Genomic DNA, 16,147 nt, shown 5'->3' on the forward strand with positions numbered 1-16,147 from the left:
GGATTTATCCCAAAAAAGTTTGAAAATTGGACCAAAAACACCAAATATATGGGGAAATATGTAAAAGGTAAAACATATAAAAATATCCAAAAAACCTGATAAAAGGCAGTCTGACCGCCATGGTTGTTTTCTTTAAACGACGGGAAATTTAATTTTGATATCTATAACTGAAAAAATTTTGAAAATCGGACCATAAACACTGAAATATGGAGAATAATGAGAAAACTACAAAAATAGCCTAAAACCTGCAAAAAGGCAGTCTGGCCGTCATGGATGTTTTCTTTAAACGACGGGAAATTTAATTCTTATATCTATAACTGAAATATTTTTTGAAAATTGGACCATAAACACTGAAGATATGGTGGAAATGTGAAAAATACAAAAATAGCCTAAAACCTGCAAAATGGCAGTGTGGCCGTCATGTTTGTTTTCTGTAAACGACAGGAAATTTAATTTTGATATCAATAACTGAAAAAAGTTTGAAAATCGGACCATAAACACTGAAGATATGAAGAAAAATGTGAAACATACAAAAATAGCCTAAAACCTGCTAAAAAGGGGTCTGACCGCCCTTGATGTTTTATAGTTAATTGTGCTGCTTAATAATGGGAATGTTGTCAAAAAATTTCAGCTGTCTATCTTTAATAGGAGCCGAGAAAATCACGTTTCCCCTATTCTGTCTCACACGGACGGACATTTCGAATTATAGAGTAGCTTTGCAACTAATAATTGAATTAATACACGTTTTGTTAGCCTTTTAGGAAATTATATCTCCACAAATTTTGTCGCTCTTATTATTATCATGTGTAAATAAACATAAAAAATCAATCAAAAAAAAACTCCCCCCTCCCCCCTTCTTTAATTATTTTCTATAATTTATTATTATCATGTGTAAATAAACATAAAAAATCAATCAAAAAAAACTCCCCCCTTCTTTAATTATTTTCTATAATTTATAAATATTAGGGAGAGGGTTTCTGTACCCATAAATACACTTTAAGGGAAAGTGCCAAAATGGTCTAACCTAGAAACAAAAAGTCAAATACTAATTTCTTCATCTTTGTTAATTAATTTTCTAATTTTAACAGTCTTCGTCATTATATTTTATTTTTTAAGCACAGCTTTTCTATAGTAGGGTCGGTCTAGTTAATTTAGAATGCAAGAATTGTTCTATCGATTTCAAACTGTTCATGGTGATTCATGTGGTAGTTAGGTACGATTTAGAAAGCGTAGCAACCCTATTTAAAACATGTTTATTTTCTAACTTTTTCGACCATGATTTTTATGTGATAAAATTATCCTATTGATCTGATTCCTAGGACAAAAACACAATGTTATAAGCGAAGCATCGATATATAATCAAGTCCTTATAATGTACGTATGTCCTTAAATAGTACCATGTAAAAATATAACCAATGAATGAAAAGATTGTGTGAAGGAGAACCAAAAATTTATGGTCAGGGGGGAGGGGTTGGAAACTAGGGTTGGGCCGGATATCCGGTGTGGCCGGATATACGGCCGGATATCCGGCCATTTTCAATATCCGGCCGGATATCCGGCAATATAATCTTTTATATTTTACAACAAAAATCTCTGATTTTTTAATCTTAAATAGAAGAACAATTTTTTCGGAATATGTTTATCTTTATGTAAATTTTATATTAGAAAGCTTAAAACATATATTTTGGCGGTGGCAGCAGTACTTGGCAGCTGCTAGCCGCAAACCGACGGTTGGTAGGTAAACGGCAACGGATTTTATGAAATTGTAATATGTCATGAAGATATATAAAAAAAGCCTAAGTTTTAAATTTGAAATCTTTAAGTAAAAATTTGCGGTCACAGAAACCGTTTAAAGATTTCTGGAGACCTGGAGGTTCAGGACTTGCAGGATTATACCTGGAACCTGAAATCGACTTGAACACCTATATTACATATGAGGATGTACGACTATAGGATATTTTAGTATTAGATAACATGAAATGCTTTGTTTAAGTAAAAAATATTTTTACTTTTTACCTGAATTGACCTTACCAGATTTGCTGGCATCCTGTGCCCGCCAGAAAGGAGGTATTAAAAAAATTTCAACTCTCAGTTATGTGTCATACCCATATTTCGAAAGTCACACAGTTATAGCCCTCTACCTTTTATACACAGAAAATGGGATAGAAAAAAAACAGAGGGTGGGGGGGGGGGGGGGGGGTGGGAGCAGGCATTCAACGCCAATTCCTCGCCCTTCCTCTATCCGTTAGGGGTTGATATTACAGATTGAGGGTAGTAATAGTTAATTATATTTATTTGCTCAAAAAGATCATTTAATAGTTACTTAATTTTTAAGTTTTAACCTTAATTTTATCCTATTATATAAAGTAGTAAGCTTTTTTTGTCTGTAGCGAAGGATCTCGCTAACCGCTGAACCGATATGATTCTCCTTTAGAGTGAAGCTTCTTATAGGTCCCAGGGTGGTTTTAGGCTGTTTAATTTTTACAAAAAAGTCGTAGTAAGGTTGTTAGTTATTTTTCTGCACTTTTATGTCCCTTCTAATATTCTAGATACTAGGGACGCAGCCGCTAGTATAATATAAAACACCAGTTTATGAAGCAATTATTCGTATTTTCACAGTAGCTTTCCTCCTATTTCTAGCCCCTCGTGGGGGACTCTAACCTTGCGGGGCCAATTACCTAACCCTGCGGGGCAATCACCTAACAAAATATAACCTAACCTAAACTAAAATAAACTATTAAAAGCAATTTTAAAAATACAACAAATCGCCCCTTAAGGTGTTTTGCCATGAAAGGGACTATATCCTTTTTTGATACTTTAATATGTAGTAATTTGGCCGGTTATCCGGCCGGATATCCGGTAATTTGGCCGGATAGCCGGATATTTGCAGGATACCGGCGTTGGCCGGATATCCGGCCGGATACCGGATATCCAGCATTTGAAATTAGCCGAATATCCGGTATCCGGTATCCGGCCCAACCCTATTGGAAACAAAATTCAAACAAGCGTCTTTAAGCTACAGACAAACATACAGACAGACAGTCATCGTGTTACTTTTCTTAGAAGCATTTTGAAGTTTTATATCTGTAGAAAAAGACTCGATGCTAAGTGAGACAGAAAGCCTGAAATCTGAAATTGCTCTGGTACTGAAGAACCTAAATGATACTAAGGTTAGTTATTTAGTGAGGGGGGGGGGGGGTACTGGGTAGAAAAAAGACTTGATACTAAGTGAGACAGAAAGCCTGAAATCTGAAATTGCTCTGGTACTGAAGAACCTAAATGATACTAAGGTTAGTTATTCAGCACGAGGAGGGTGGGTAATGGGGCAATTGGAATATAATGAAAAAAATATCAAAGTTTAAGTTTCTATTTTTCTTTACGTGTTAGTATTGTTTTACAAAAACAAAAACAAAAAAGTCCAACAACTTTGTGTACTTTTAGCATCCTTCTAATGATATTAGGGAGATAACCACTAAAAAAATATTTTTTGCAAAAGGGTTGGAGGGTTGTAGAAATCTTTTGTTTATGGGCGATTCACAGTAAAAGCATCCGCTAGAAAAAAAGCTTAGATGTCATTGGCACCGTGTGTAGGTTCTGTAAATACGTAACATAAGTTAATATATTTTCCATATATGGCTTCGAAACCGATAAATATCCGCTGGATTTGAACCGGTTATTAGCCATACTGAAAAGTCATGTATTGCATTGAATTACAGACAATAATCCACGAATATTAAAATAAAAGTAACAAAATTAAGTAGTTTTGATTTAATATCCACAGAAAACTGTCTATAATACGATGCGATAAGTAACTTTTATTTTACAGGTAAAGCTAGAACGGTCAGAGGTCGACCTGGAAAGGTCACGAAGCAGCCTGACCGCCAGGGAGGGTGAGATGACCACCCTGAAACTTGATAAACAACAAATGGAACAGGGACTCAATGATACTAGGGATTATTTCCAGAATAAAATACAGGTTAGAAAAATAAATGTTTATTATGATCTCTAAAACGTTTATTTATTTATCTATCTACATTCTACGTTTGCTCAAAAACGTTGTGTACTTTTATTGAATTTTCGAGATTCAAAACTTAGTAACCGATATTTTTTTTATCCGCAAAAGGGGTACTTATGTTTCTTATCATTGGGGGGATGTATACCATTTTTACATCCAATGTCTTATCCCTTACGATTCCTAAGAAATTAATGGATGAAAGATAAAATGTATGCAAGAGTAACATAACATTTGTCTTTCTCTCTGAAAGATAAATTTATACGATCGAAATTCAACTACTCGATTCTTGCGAAATCTTCTAAGTTTTAAACATAGGTTGTATATAATGTACTGTATCTCTATACTCATATAGAACATTGTTCACCAAATATAACAAGAACTAAATCAAATTACGAAATTAGAGATAAATGTTAATGAATTTGAATTTATAAATCTAACACTTATTCCAAAATGTCATGTTTTTTTTTAGAACAAAATGATGTTTACGTTATTTTTGTACTATTATGACATTATTATAAAATCAATATTTTTTATTATCCATAAGAATGCGTGTTGACAAATATGATGCAAAACTAAATTGTATTATTAAAAATACTGACGCCTAGCGAGTAAAAAATAAACTATACAAACGAGAGAACTTAATCTTAGTTAATGCTTGTAGTTTAACCCTTTACGTCCGAATTCTTTTTATCGTATAATAACAAAATATTAGTTTAACTATTTATCTTTTTATATCTATCTACCTATCTATCTATCTATCTATTAATCTTTTTCTATCTATCTATCTAGGAAATGGTAGAGGAGAGTAGAATACAGTCAGAAAACTATGATAAAATGAAGGCGCAATACGAATCTGAAATCAGGAAAATACAACATGACATTATTAGGATTGTGTTAAAAAACGTATAGAGAAAAGAACAGTATTGGATTATTAAACAAAGGGTCTAAAGTGATAGGACAGGGGCCGATAAATCAATGTACAATGTACATCCCCAATAATGATACACAAAATTACTTCTTTTAAAGATTACACTTATTGGCTGGATCATTTAGACACTCAACTTCTTGAACAACCAATGAAATTCAGTTAAAGTCCTTAAAGTTATTAAGCAAACTAATAAGGAAAACGCTTTAAAACTTTGGGGACTAGTATAATAAACAGCCCATTGTCCCCTCCCTCTCTGGGATTAATATGTACATTTGTAATTAATTTGTGTTTTACATTCAAGCTTTTCATTTTTTTGAGGGGGGGGGGGGGCTTTAAGGGATTATTAAGTTTTGTGGGAGTAGTAGTTAAAAAATGTATTAGATTAATCTACTCAAACCCCCCTCTCAAAATATATAAAAAGCTTGGACGGCCCTAAGGTACATCCATAAACAATTTTTAAAGCGAAGCTTATCTATAATTAGGTTCGGTCCGTCCGTACGTCCGTGACTGATATCTTTTTTCGTTAATTTAGGCACGTTAGAATTGTCCTATCGATTTCAAATTTTGAATGGTGTTCTTTGTAGTAGTTAGGTACAATTTAGAGAGCGTAGCAACTCTATAATCGATACCAGAACGTCCGTACGTCCATTTTCAACATGTTGATTTTTTCACTTTTTTAACAACAAATTTTTATATGAGCTAATTATCCGATTGATCTGATTTTTTTGTATACTGATTCCTGGGACAACTATGTACAATATTATAATAAAGCAACTCTATAATCAAGTCCTAAAAATGTAAGTATGTCCTTAAACATTATCCTGAATCAAGCTATTTTTAAACAAATTTACTTACAATTTTGCTCCGACTCTTATACATTTATATTCTGATTATTAAGTTCTGACACTCTACAAGTGTTAATGCCATTTTGTCCCACCGTTTCAGAACTTCGCTTTTATGGATGTTGTCATCCTTGTTTATATTCAAACTAATGTCATGAAAGATTCCAAAAAAATCAGGCATTTCCAAAGTCTGGCCACTACAAGAGAAAATGAATTAGTTGAATTAAAGGTAAGGCTGCGCTCCTATCATCTTAAAGTGAGGCAAAATAGCCTAAAACCATCCCATGGCATATATGAAGCCTCCCTATAATGAGGAACTCAATTACTTTTTTAGTTATTGAAATCTTAAGCTTCAAACATAAAAAAATCTTACTACTTTATATACTAAACTAGCGGCTTCGCCCCTAGCCTCTAGGGGCTTTGCCCCAAGAGGTTTGATCAACCTAATTTTTCGTATTTTAGATTTAAAAAGAAAAAGTAAAAAAAAATTTTTTTGGGGGGGTATTTTTTATTTTTTGGGGGGGTTGGGGGTGTCCCACCCCCCAAGAAAACAGCTTAAAACCATCACAGGACCAGTAGGTATATTCCCTGAAGAGTAGAGCCCAATCGGTTCAGTGGTTACTGAGATCTTAAGCTTCAGACGGACAGACAGACGGACAGACGGACAGACAGACGGACAGACATCGTTCTACTTTGTATTATAGATAAAAAAGAAATTGGAACAAACCCCCTTCTATTTTTTACATTAAGTAGAACAATGTTTGTCCGTTAGTTTGTCCCTTAAGATCTCGATAACCACTGAACCAAAATTATTGAAGCCATTGGAGCGTAAATAAATTACTTCAGAACAGTACAGTGATTTAACAGAGGTGTTTAAAAACCGTTATGGGTGAAAAAGAGGGAAGGCAGACCTTCTCAATTTTACTTTTCAGGCGGGTTTGGAAACCCCTCTAAACCCCCCTACTGAATGCAAATACTTTAAAACACTTCTCTGACCTAGTATTTGTGATAAAACTACAGTGTGTTTTTTTTTATGAGAACTTTTTTGAAAGCAATTTTACCCCTTTTATAGTTATCAGAATTTAATGATTAATGGCTTATTTTCTTCGTCTTTTAAGGGAAATTATGAAACAACAAAAAAAATTACAGTTTTTGTTGCAAAAGTACAGTAAAGTTAAAATTAAAAACTTAGGTGTCAACATATAAAAATGGTTTTAGTGCATTTTTCTTAAAAAAATGGATTTTCTGTAGTCGACTTTGGGGGGCCAGTACTCCCTCCCTGGTTGAGATATGACCTTCAAACTTTGATATGTTCTAGTACATGTCCCTAATAGTATCTGTATACATTTTTAGCTCTATATCTCAATTTTAAAGTGTTTAGCAGCCATTCTTGCAAAAGGTTGATTATTTGAGCATAAGAAAAATGCGCTAAAACTATTTTTAGATGTTGACACCTAAGTTTTTAATTTTCAACTTTACTGTACTTTTTCAACAAAAACTGTAATTTTTTTTGTTGTTTCATAATTTTCCTTAAAAAACGAAGAAAATAAGCCATTAATCATTAAATTCTGATAACTATAAGTGGGGTAAAATTGCTTTCAAAAAAGTTCTCATAAAAAAAAACACACTGTATATTAAACATTCATCATGACAAAGAGATAAGGGATATACAAATAGAGTAAAACAAGGATGACAGCATCCATAAGAAGCGAAGCTCAGAAATTATGAATGTATATTATGAATATATTTACCATATACCAGTGTCATCCTATATATTTGATGAAATAGGGAAATGACGAAAACTTCAAAATCACGCAACCTTTAAATCACGAAAAATTAAAAATCTAGGAATCGATCTAGCACCACAATATATAAACAAATCTTAATGAAACTTGATGGAAATATGTAGATTATTAGCATATTCAATCCCTGATAATTTCAGCCGTAAATTTTGAATAGGAATTAAGAAAACAATAGAAAACCTAAAAATCTAGGAATCGATCTAGCACCCCTATTAATAAAAAAATCGTAATAAAACTTAAGGAAAATATGTAAAATAAGCAATCCCTGAAAAATTTCAGCCCATTATCTTAAAAAGGAGTTGAGAAAATCAGAAAAACATGAAAATGTAGGAATCGATCTAGCACCCCAAATGACAGACGGTTGGACAAAACAATGTATAGATTAGATGGGCATATGTTAAAGAATCTTCACTAAAAATTTCAGCTGTCTATCTTTTATAGGAGCGGAGAAAATCACATTTCCTCCACTTTGTCTCAGACGGACGGACAGACGGACGGACATTTCGAATTATAGAGTAGCTTCGCTACTAATAATATAGGAAGAGGGGGTTAAATAACTGTATATCCCCCCCCCCCTCCGAGGACCCTGTGCTGACTTTTAATTGGGTCTTTGAAAATTAACACAATAGCGTGGGGATTTTTAAGTCTAGTTTCTACAAAAGAGGAGAAAACAATTTGCTGGCAGATAAAAAAGGTTCCCAATAGGGGGATCCAGGTAGCTGTCTGGTTATAAGATCTATATTTATTGATTTGTTGATGTACTAAAAAGGCATACTTACTGACTTACATTTTAAGGGCTTGATAATAAAACTTTTTAAACTTTTGAGTCCAGTAAAATTTGCAGCCATTGTCCTCTCCCTCACTGGAATTAATATCAGCGAGGTAGAGGACATTGGACTGTTTATTACACTAGTCCCCAAAGTTTTATAATGACGTTTTCTTATTCGTTGCCTTAATAACTTTGAGGACTTTTATTGAATTTTAACATTTCAACTACTTATTGTAATCTACAAAAGGGGCAATTTTATGTATCATCATTGGGAATGTACATCAATTTATTGGTCATTGTCTTATCCCTTTAGATTCCTAAATTAAAATACACTTTACCAAGTTTACACACAATATTTCATACAATCAATTCTCATTTCAATATAAACCTTGAGGACGGGACCAGAGATCTAAAGGGATAACACAACGGCCAATAAATTAATGTACACCCTCAATAATGATAAACAAAATTAACCCTTCTGTAGATTAAATTAGTAGTTGAAATGTTTGAACACCCAATCAAAATTAACTAAAGTCCCCAAAGTTATTATAAGACTTTGGGGACTATTGTAATAAACAACTCATTGTCCCCTCTTTCTCTCTGGGATGGGATACACCACGAGATCTTATTACACCATATATACATCTAAATATACAGGGAGGGAGAGGACATTAGACGGTAGATTATACTAGTATCCAAAGTTTAAAAAAAGAGATATTACATTCGTTGGCTAAAAAATTGGCAACTTTGTTGGGTTGTACAAATATTCAATGTCCAAACTTTTCTCACAATTAATTTACTCTACATAAGGGGTAGTTTTGTCTGTCTTTATTAGTTTAGCTTCTTTACCGATTGATATCCACTGAATTGGAACCGGTTTTCAGCTATTCTGAAAATCAATTAAAGCATCGTATTACAGACAATTTTCACGAATATGTGAAATTAAAATCATAAAATAAATCATTTTAATCTCATATTTTTTTAATATCCGCGGAAAGCTGTCCATGATACGATGCGATAAATAACTATTCTATTTTTATAGATTTGCAAACAATTTCACATGTTTTTATTTCGCAACAAGACTAAATTTCCAATACGTCGTAAAAAACACCTTTTCCTTTTAACAGTTTATCTCACAAAAGCAGGAATTTACAATATCTTTATTTTGATTTGTTTTTGCAATAGGTAAAATTAATTGTTTCACATATGTTTGCGAAGCGCCTATTATTACTTCAGCTCTATTTTGCTTTACTTCAGCTCTATTTTGCTTTACTTTAGCTCTATTTTGCTTTACTTCAGCTCTATTTTGCTTTACTTCAGCTCTATTTTGCTTTACTTCAACTCTATTTTGCTTTACTTCAGCTCTATTTTGCTTTACTTCTGCTCTATTTTGCTTTACTTCAGCTCTATCTTGCTTTACTTCAGCTCTATTTTGCTTTACTTCTGCTCTATTTTGCTTTACTTCAGCTCTATTTTGCTTTACTTCAGCTCTATTTTGCTTTACTTCTGCTCTATTTTGCTTTACTTCAGCTCTATCTTGCTTTACTTCTGCTCTATTTTGCTTTACTTCAGCTCTATTTTGCTTTACTTCAGCTCTATTTTGCTTTACAGGATAAATACCTAGGTAAGGGACCAGTCGATAATGATCAATCATTAATCCTCTGATGACTCTTAAACCTAACAGGGTCAGAGCTGTCTACTTTCAGAATACCTGTCCCTGCCCCTCGCATCTTTATTCAGCCTGCCTAGCACACCTTATATGTGATACACTATATTTTTGGAGGCTTTATTGATGACTTATATGATTGGGCTAAGGGTATATCACAGGATGTGTGACTTAAGTTATAGGGACAATACCAAGGTAAGAAACCAGTCGAAAATGATCCTTTATTCATCCTTTGGCGACCCTTGTACCTAACAGTGTTAGAGCATTCTGCTCTTAATTAAACTGTCCCTACCCCTCCCTTCTTTACTCAGTCTGCCAATCACATCTTAAATGTGTTCCACTATTACTTTTTGAAGACTTAAAATATGACGGAAGAAAGGGAATGTCACAGTATGTGAAAATCTTGTTTTAACCAATGTAATTTTGAAATAATATTCTTTTATATATGTGTACATAAACAAATTTTATCCAACTTGAATATTTTGAATGAGTTTTAAATTAATATTGTTACACTTTAAATGTAATTTTTGTAAGTAAATGATAAAGACAAATAAAGAATCAAATAATAATCATTTTGGATACATTTTTAATAGATGGGGTCTTATCAAATATATTTTCATACTTTTGGTTGTACCTTCGGACCCCCTAATTTATTTTACCAACTTCTTTGACCCCTTTAATTGGGGAATTGGGGGTGGGAGGGGGGTCTCAGAACCAACAAAACAAAATTTCTATAAGATGAAAATGAACAAGGATGACAAAATCCATAAATCGAAGCTCTGAAATGGAAGGACAAACGGACATTAACACTTGTATAATGTCAGAACTGAATAATCAGAATGCGAATGTATAAGAGTCAAAGCAAAATTGTAAGTAAATTTGTTGAAAAACTGCTTGATACAGGATAATGATTATGGACATACTTACATTTTTAAGACTTGATTATAGAGTTGCTTCGCTTTTAATATTGTAATTTGTTGTTCTAGGAATAAGTATACCAAAAATCAGACCAATCGGATAATTAGGTCACATACAAATTTGTTGTTAAAAATGTAAAAAAAATCAATATGTTTAAAAGGGACGTACGGACATTCTAGTAATGATTATAGAGTTGCTACGCTTTCTAACTCGTACCTGACTATTTCAGAAATCACCATGCAAAATTTTAAAATGATAGGACAATTCTAACATGCCTAAATTAACGAAAAAAGCTATTTAAAAAAGTAAAAGGGCATTTTGGTAATGATTATAGAGTTGCTACGCTTTCTAAATCGTACCTAACTACTAAAGGAATCACCATGCAAAATTTGAAATCGATAGGACAATTCTAACATGTCTAAATTAACGAAAAAAGCTATCCGTTACGGACGGACGTACGGACGGACGGACGGACAGACCCTAATTATAGAAAAGCTTCGCTTTTAAAAAGATTTATTGAAAAATAAACAATAAATGCTTAGTGTTGTTATATGGTCATACGTTCTCTAAACAACCAACCCTTTGATTGCACGACGTTTGTCTTAGAGGTCCTAACTGTGCATGGTAATGAGTTGCGCCTGTTTCGGGGCAGCGTCGTTTCCCCTATGTCGTGCACCTGACATAGCAGCAGTATTTAGTAACGCCGCGGTTTTTAGCCGAAATTCTAACTTGTCACCGCCCGACGAGCGGATGCGCTACATATTAAGCCACAGTCGCGGGTACCCCCTTCACACCATACCCACCCCTCCAACTGGATGAACGAACTGACCACTAAATGATGTCCATGTTAACATCCCAATCAAACGACATTTTTCCCCTGTCATAATATCTACGTATATTCTATATCCTTTTTCAGGGGTTACTTATGTTGACATTATAATGACACTTTTGTTTATTGTCAGGGGGAGGTGATGCAGATAAAGGAGAACTTGTTAGCGCAAGAGCCTAAGCATCGGGAGGCTATGGAGGAATTGTCCGATAGGTTGTGTGTGCGCGACGCAGGCAGGCCGATACTTAAATAATGATTTTAAATTTTATTAACAGGCCAATGCTTAAAAATTCATTTTAAAAATTTTGTTAACAGGCTGATACTTTAATATTTAAAACTATAAATTGTGTTAACGATATGAATAACAGGCTGATACATAAATATTTCAAACTTTAAATTGTGTTAACAACATGTATAACAGACCGATACTTAAATATTTTAAACTTTAAAGTGTTTGAACAACATGTATAACAGGCTGATACTTACATAATTAAAACTTAAATTGTGTTATCAGTATGTTAAAAAAGGTTTACTACACCAATAAAAGCAAAGTTAATCATATGAGATGATCAGACAAACAAACATTATCTTTATTTTTAAGTAAGAGGATGTGTTTCTGTTGTGCTCAACTTCATTTATATACTATAGAACGACTTGTATTTTATTATGATCAACACATTAAATTCTTCAAATTTTTGAGTGAAGCAACTTATAGTGCCTATAAAACAATACGTAATACAATACAAATGCCAATGATTAGGCAGTTTAAATTATTTATTGACCAATGGAAGGCCAGTATGACGTCATACATAAGCTGCTTCACGTTGTGTTAATATAGATTCTATAGTGCCCTAGCAAAATGGGGATAGATGTCACTGCTTTTGGTCTACCTTTTCTTTTGACGTCAGGAAATACCCTATACCCCATCTCTTTTTCTTTCCCCCTTCCCTTTCTCTCTCCCTCAAATATGACGTGAATAGAATAGGTAGACCAAAAGCAGTGACACTTATCCACATTTACCTAGGGCACTAAACACTAAACTACTGTGTTGACAAATGCTTTGATAATCCTTTAAGTATCAAACTTACTGGAGACTGTCGGGATCTAAAGGGATAAAACAATTGCCGATAATCGATGTACAATGTACAATGATGATACTCAAAATTACCACTTTTGTAGACTACAATTGAACACTCAACTTGATAATCTAAACAAAAAAGATTCACAAAAGTCCCCAAAGTTGTTAAAACAACGAATAAGAAAAGGTTATTAAAAAACTTTGGGGACTTATGTCATAAACAGCACATTGTCCCATTTTTCTGAGTTTTTTTAAGTATCGGTCTTACGCCGCAGACTGTCGGAGACTGGAGGGAGAACTGGCCATGTGCCAACGGAGAGCGGAGAGCGCAACAGAAGAGGCGCGCACTCTCGCAGAACAACTTAATAAACATAAACAACAAACTCAAACACAGGAATAGTTATTATTATTGTTGATAAAGATTCCTTGATTAAAGTGCTTTTTAAGGGAGGTCGTCTCACAAATACAGAGAAGCATTGTATAGGTTCTGTGAAGGTTTTTATTTATATTAAGGTAGGGTATAACCATCCGCCCATAGCAATTTACCTTAGACAAAATTAACTCAAAAAAATTAAGGTGTATAAAACTCATTTCTGAAGTAGGTTTTTTTAAATGAAAAAACATTCTACATAATAAATTTATTTAATTACCAACTCACAAGTATTTAAATATGAAGTTAATTTTTGCAATACAAAATGTTTTGTTTTATGTACAGATATGTACAATAATAAACTATATAATCTTGAAGCTGTTTATAGTTAAAAAAAATGACGTCATACAATATAAAAGACAAATGATAGGCCAATACACAAAATAAAGTACCAATGGTAGGCCAATATATATCTTAATTGACCAATAGTATTTCAGAATGGCGTACTTTTTTTTATAGGCACTATAAAAAGATTCCATGATAAATATTTTTGTGATTTTTTACCCGCCATGTTAAAAAGAATAATACTAATTCAACCAGGACAAAGAATTGAGCCAGGCTAAAGAGCTGGCAGCTCGACTGCAGCGCGATATGGGACAGGCTAACGAGAAGCTTGCAGCCTTTGAAGACAGGTAATGTCATTAAATCATTAATATTAACAATCATGATCACAAATACTATATTTCTTACTAGTGGCTTCGCCCCTAGCCTCTAGGGGCTTTGACCCAAGAGATAATAAATAAAAAAAAGTACTACTGGTGCTTGGTCTAATGTGTTCCCAAGAAAATATTTTTTTTTTTTGGGGGGGGGGATTTTCATTTAGGGGGGGGGTGTCCCACCCCCCAAGAAAATAGCTTAAAACCACCACAGGACCAATAGGTATAAACCCAGAAGAGTAGAATCCGATCGGTTCAGTGGTTACCGAGATCTTAAGGGACGGACGGACAGACAGACAGACGGACGGACGGACGGACAGACATCATTCTACTTTGTATTATAGATAAGTCAGGGAGGGAGGGGACATTGGGCTGTTTATTTCAGTTGTCCCTAAAGTTTTTCAAAAATGTATATTTTTATTTTTTAGCTTAACATTTTTAGGGGCTATAATTTAATTTTGATTGGTTGGTTCATTAAGTTGAGTGTCAAAACGTTAAAACAAACATTGTAATCTACAGAAGGGATAATTTTGTGTATCATCATTCATCATTGGGGAAATTCATCAATTTATCGACCTTTGTCTTATTTTAGCCAGCTACAATTTTCACTTTATTAGATTACATGATAATTTGGTGTAACATCCAAGTAATAATAAATCCATTGTTGTTTTCAGGTATAAGGTAATAGAAGTTGAACGTGACGGACTGCGGAAAAAGGTGAAAGAGTCCGACATCAAGTACGACATGCTGAACAAGAAGCACAAGGAGGACAAGTCGAAGGACCAGCACGTCAAGGACCTGGAGAAGGCCCTCGAGGAGGCTCTCGTCGAGCGCGAGCAGATACTCGAGGAATGGATATAAATTATACGTGGATATTATGACATGGGGAAAATTTTCGTCAATTTTGATTACTAACATGGACATTATTCATGGGTCAGTTTATTCATCCTATAGAAGGGGAGGGGATTATGTTTAGGGTGTGGGTGGGGGGTTTCGTTATTTTAGCCCGCTACAAGTTTCACTTTATTAGGGTACATAAAAATCTGGTGTAACATCCAAGTAATAATATATCCATTACTCGAGGCGTGCGAGAAAGAAATCGAACAGGAGCGCAATATCGCCATCGAGCTCGAGCAGAAGATGCTCGAGGATTTCGAGTGGAAGTTGCGCGAAGTGGAGGGCGGCTACAAGACAAAGATTCGGCAGCTGGAAGAATCGGTCGACTCGCGGCTGCGTGAACAAGAGCGGGAGATTAAACGCGCCAAGGATGGGGAGCTAACGCGGATGTGCATCGACGCCCGCCGCGATATGGAGTCGAAACTGCAGCGGGAACGGGACACGCTCAAGTCTGATATGACGGCCGCCTTCACGAGGGAGAAGGACATGGCGTTGAACACGCTGGGGATGGCCAAGGATCGCGAGCACCGGATGGCGCAGCGGTCCTGGGAGGAGGAAAAGCTGCGGCTGGCCGCGGAAAACAGGCGGCTGCAGGGACAGATTGACCAGGAGGTCAATAGACAGGTGGGAAATATGTAGATAGATAGACAAATGGATAGACAGATAGATAGAGAGACAGATAGATAGACAGATAGGTAGACAGATAGATAGACAGATAGATATACAGATAGATAGACAGATATATAGACAGATAGATAGACAAATAGTATAGACAGATAGATAGACAGATAGATAGACAGATAGATAGACAGATAGATAGACAGATAGATAGACAGAAAGATAGACAGATAGATAGACAGATAGATAGACAGATAGATAGACAGATAGATAGATATATAGACAGATAGATAGACAGATAAATATACATCTGATATACAAATAGATAGACAGATAGTTAAATTGATAAATAGACAGATATATAGATAAATAGATAGATATATATTATATACATAATTTAGATCTTTTCATGAAAATACTCTTTTTCGAATTTTAGTCTTCTGCTAACCTAAAAAGTTACTTTAGGAGCCTAGAAATACATGTACAAAATTTCAGCTCTCTATCTCTACTGGCGACCTAGCGCCAGGCATGTAAAATATCAACAGATAACGGTAGCACGGCGGTTTTAACAATATCACAGCAATGTGCAGGTTTTAAGCTCTTCTGCATATTTCAATTTAAACACATAAGGGCAAAGATATATTATCCCAAAAATCTTTTTTCAAAGTCTACTCTACACCTAGCGCCAGTCAGTTTTCT

The 16,147-nt window shown here is 34.4% G+C and overlaps 1 protein-coding gene across 4 annotated transcripts in view; it reads left to right on the forward strand.

Moving 5' to 3' along the window:
• The first annotated feature begins 3,094 nt into the window (after positions 1 to 3,094).
• The window catches only part of LOC145317899 (uncharacterized), a 45,867-nt gene continuing 32,814 nt past the window's right edge, over positions 3,095 to 16,147 (forward strand). For all 4 annotated transcript variants that reach the window (XM_080159181.1, XM_080159182.1, XM_080159183.1 and 1 more), the window contains exons 1-9: positions 3,095 to 3,170; positions 3,827 to 3,976; positions 4,805 to 4,871; positions 5,956 to 6,014; positions 11,903 to 12,002; positions 13,123 to 13,238; positions 13,815 to 13,909; positions 14,608 to 14,774; positions 15,009 to 15,454. In XM_080159181.1, coding sequence (XP_080015307.1) covers positions 3,102 to 3,170; positions 3,827 to 3,976; positions 4,805 to 4,871; positions 5,956 to 6,014; positions 11,903 to 12,002; positions 13,123 to 13,238; positions 13,815 to 13,909; positions 14,608 to 14,774; positions 15,009 to 15,454 — 1,269 coding nt within the window. In that variant the 5' untranslated portion in view covers positions 3,095 to 3,101. The remainder of the gene's footprint in view (positions 3,171 to 3,826; positions 3,977 to 4,804; positions 4,872 to 5,955; positions 6,015 to 11,902; positions 12,003 to 13,122; positions 13,239 to 13,814; positions 13,910 to 14,607; positions 14,775 to 15,008; positions 15,455 to 16,147) is intronic.

The sequence above is a fragment of the Acartia tonsa genome, chromosome 4 (assembly GCF_053477335.1).
Source record: "Acartia tonsa isolate MP-2025a chromosome 4, ASM5347733v1, whole genome shotgun sequence".
Classification (NCBI taxonomy): domain Eukaryota; kingdom Metazoa; phylum Arthropoda; class Copepoda; order Calanoida; family Acartiidae; genus Acartia; species Acartia tonsa.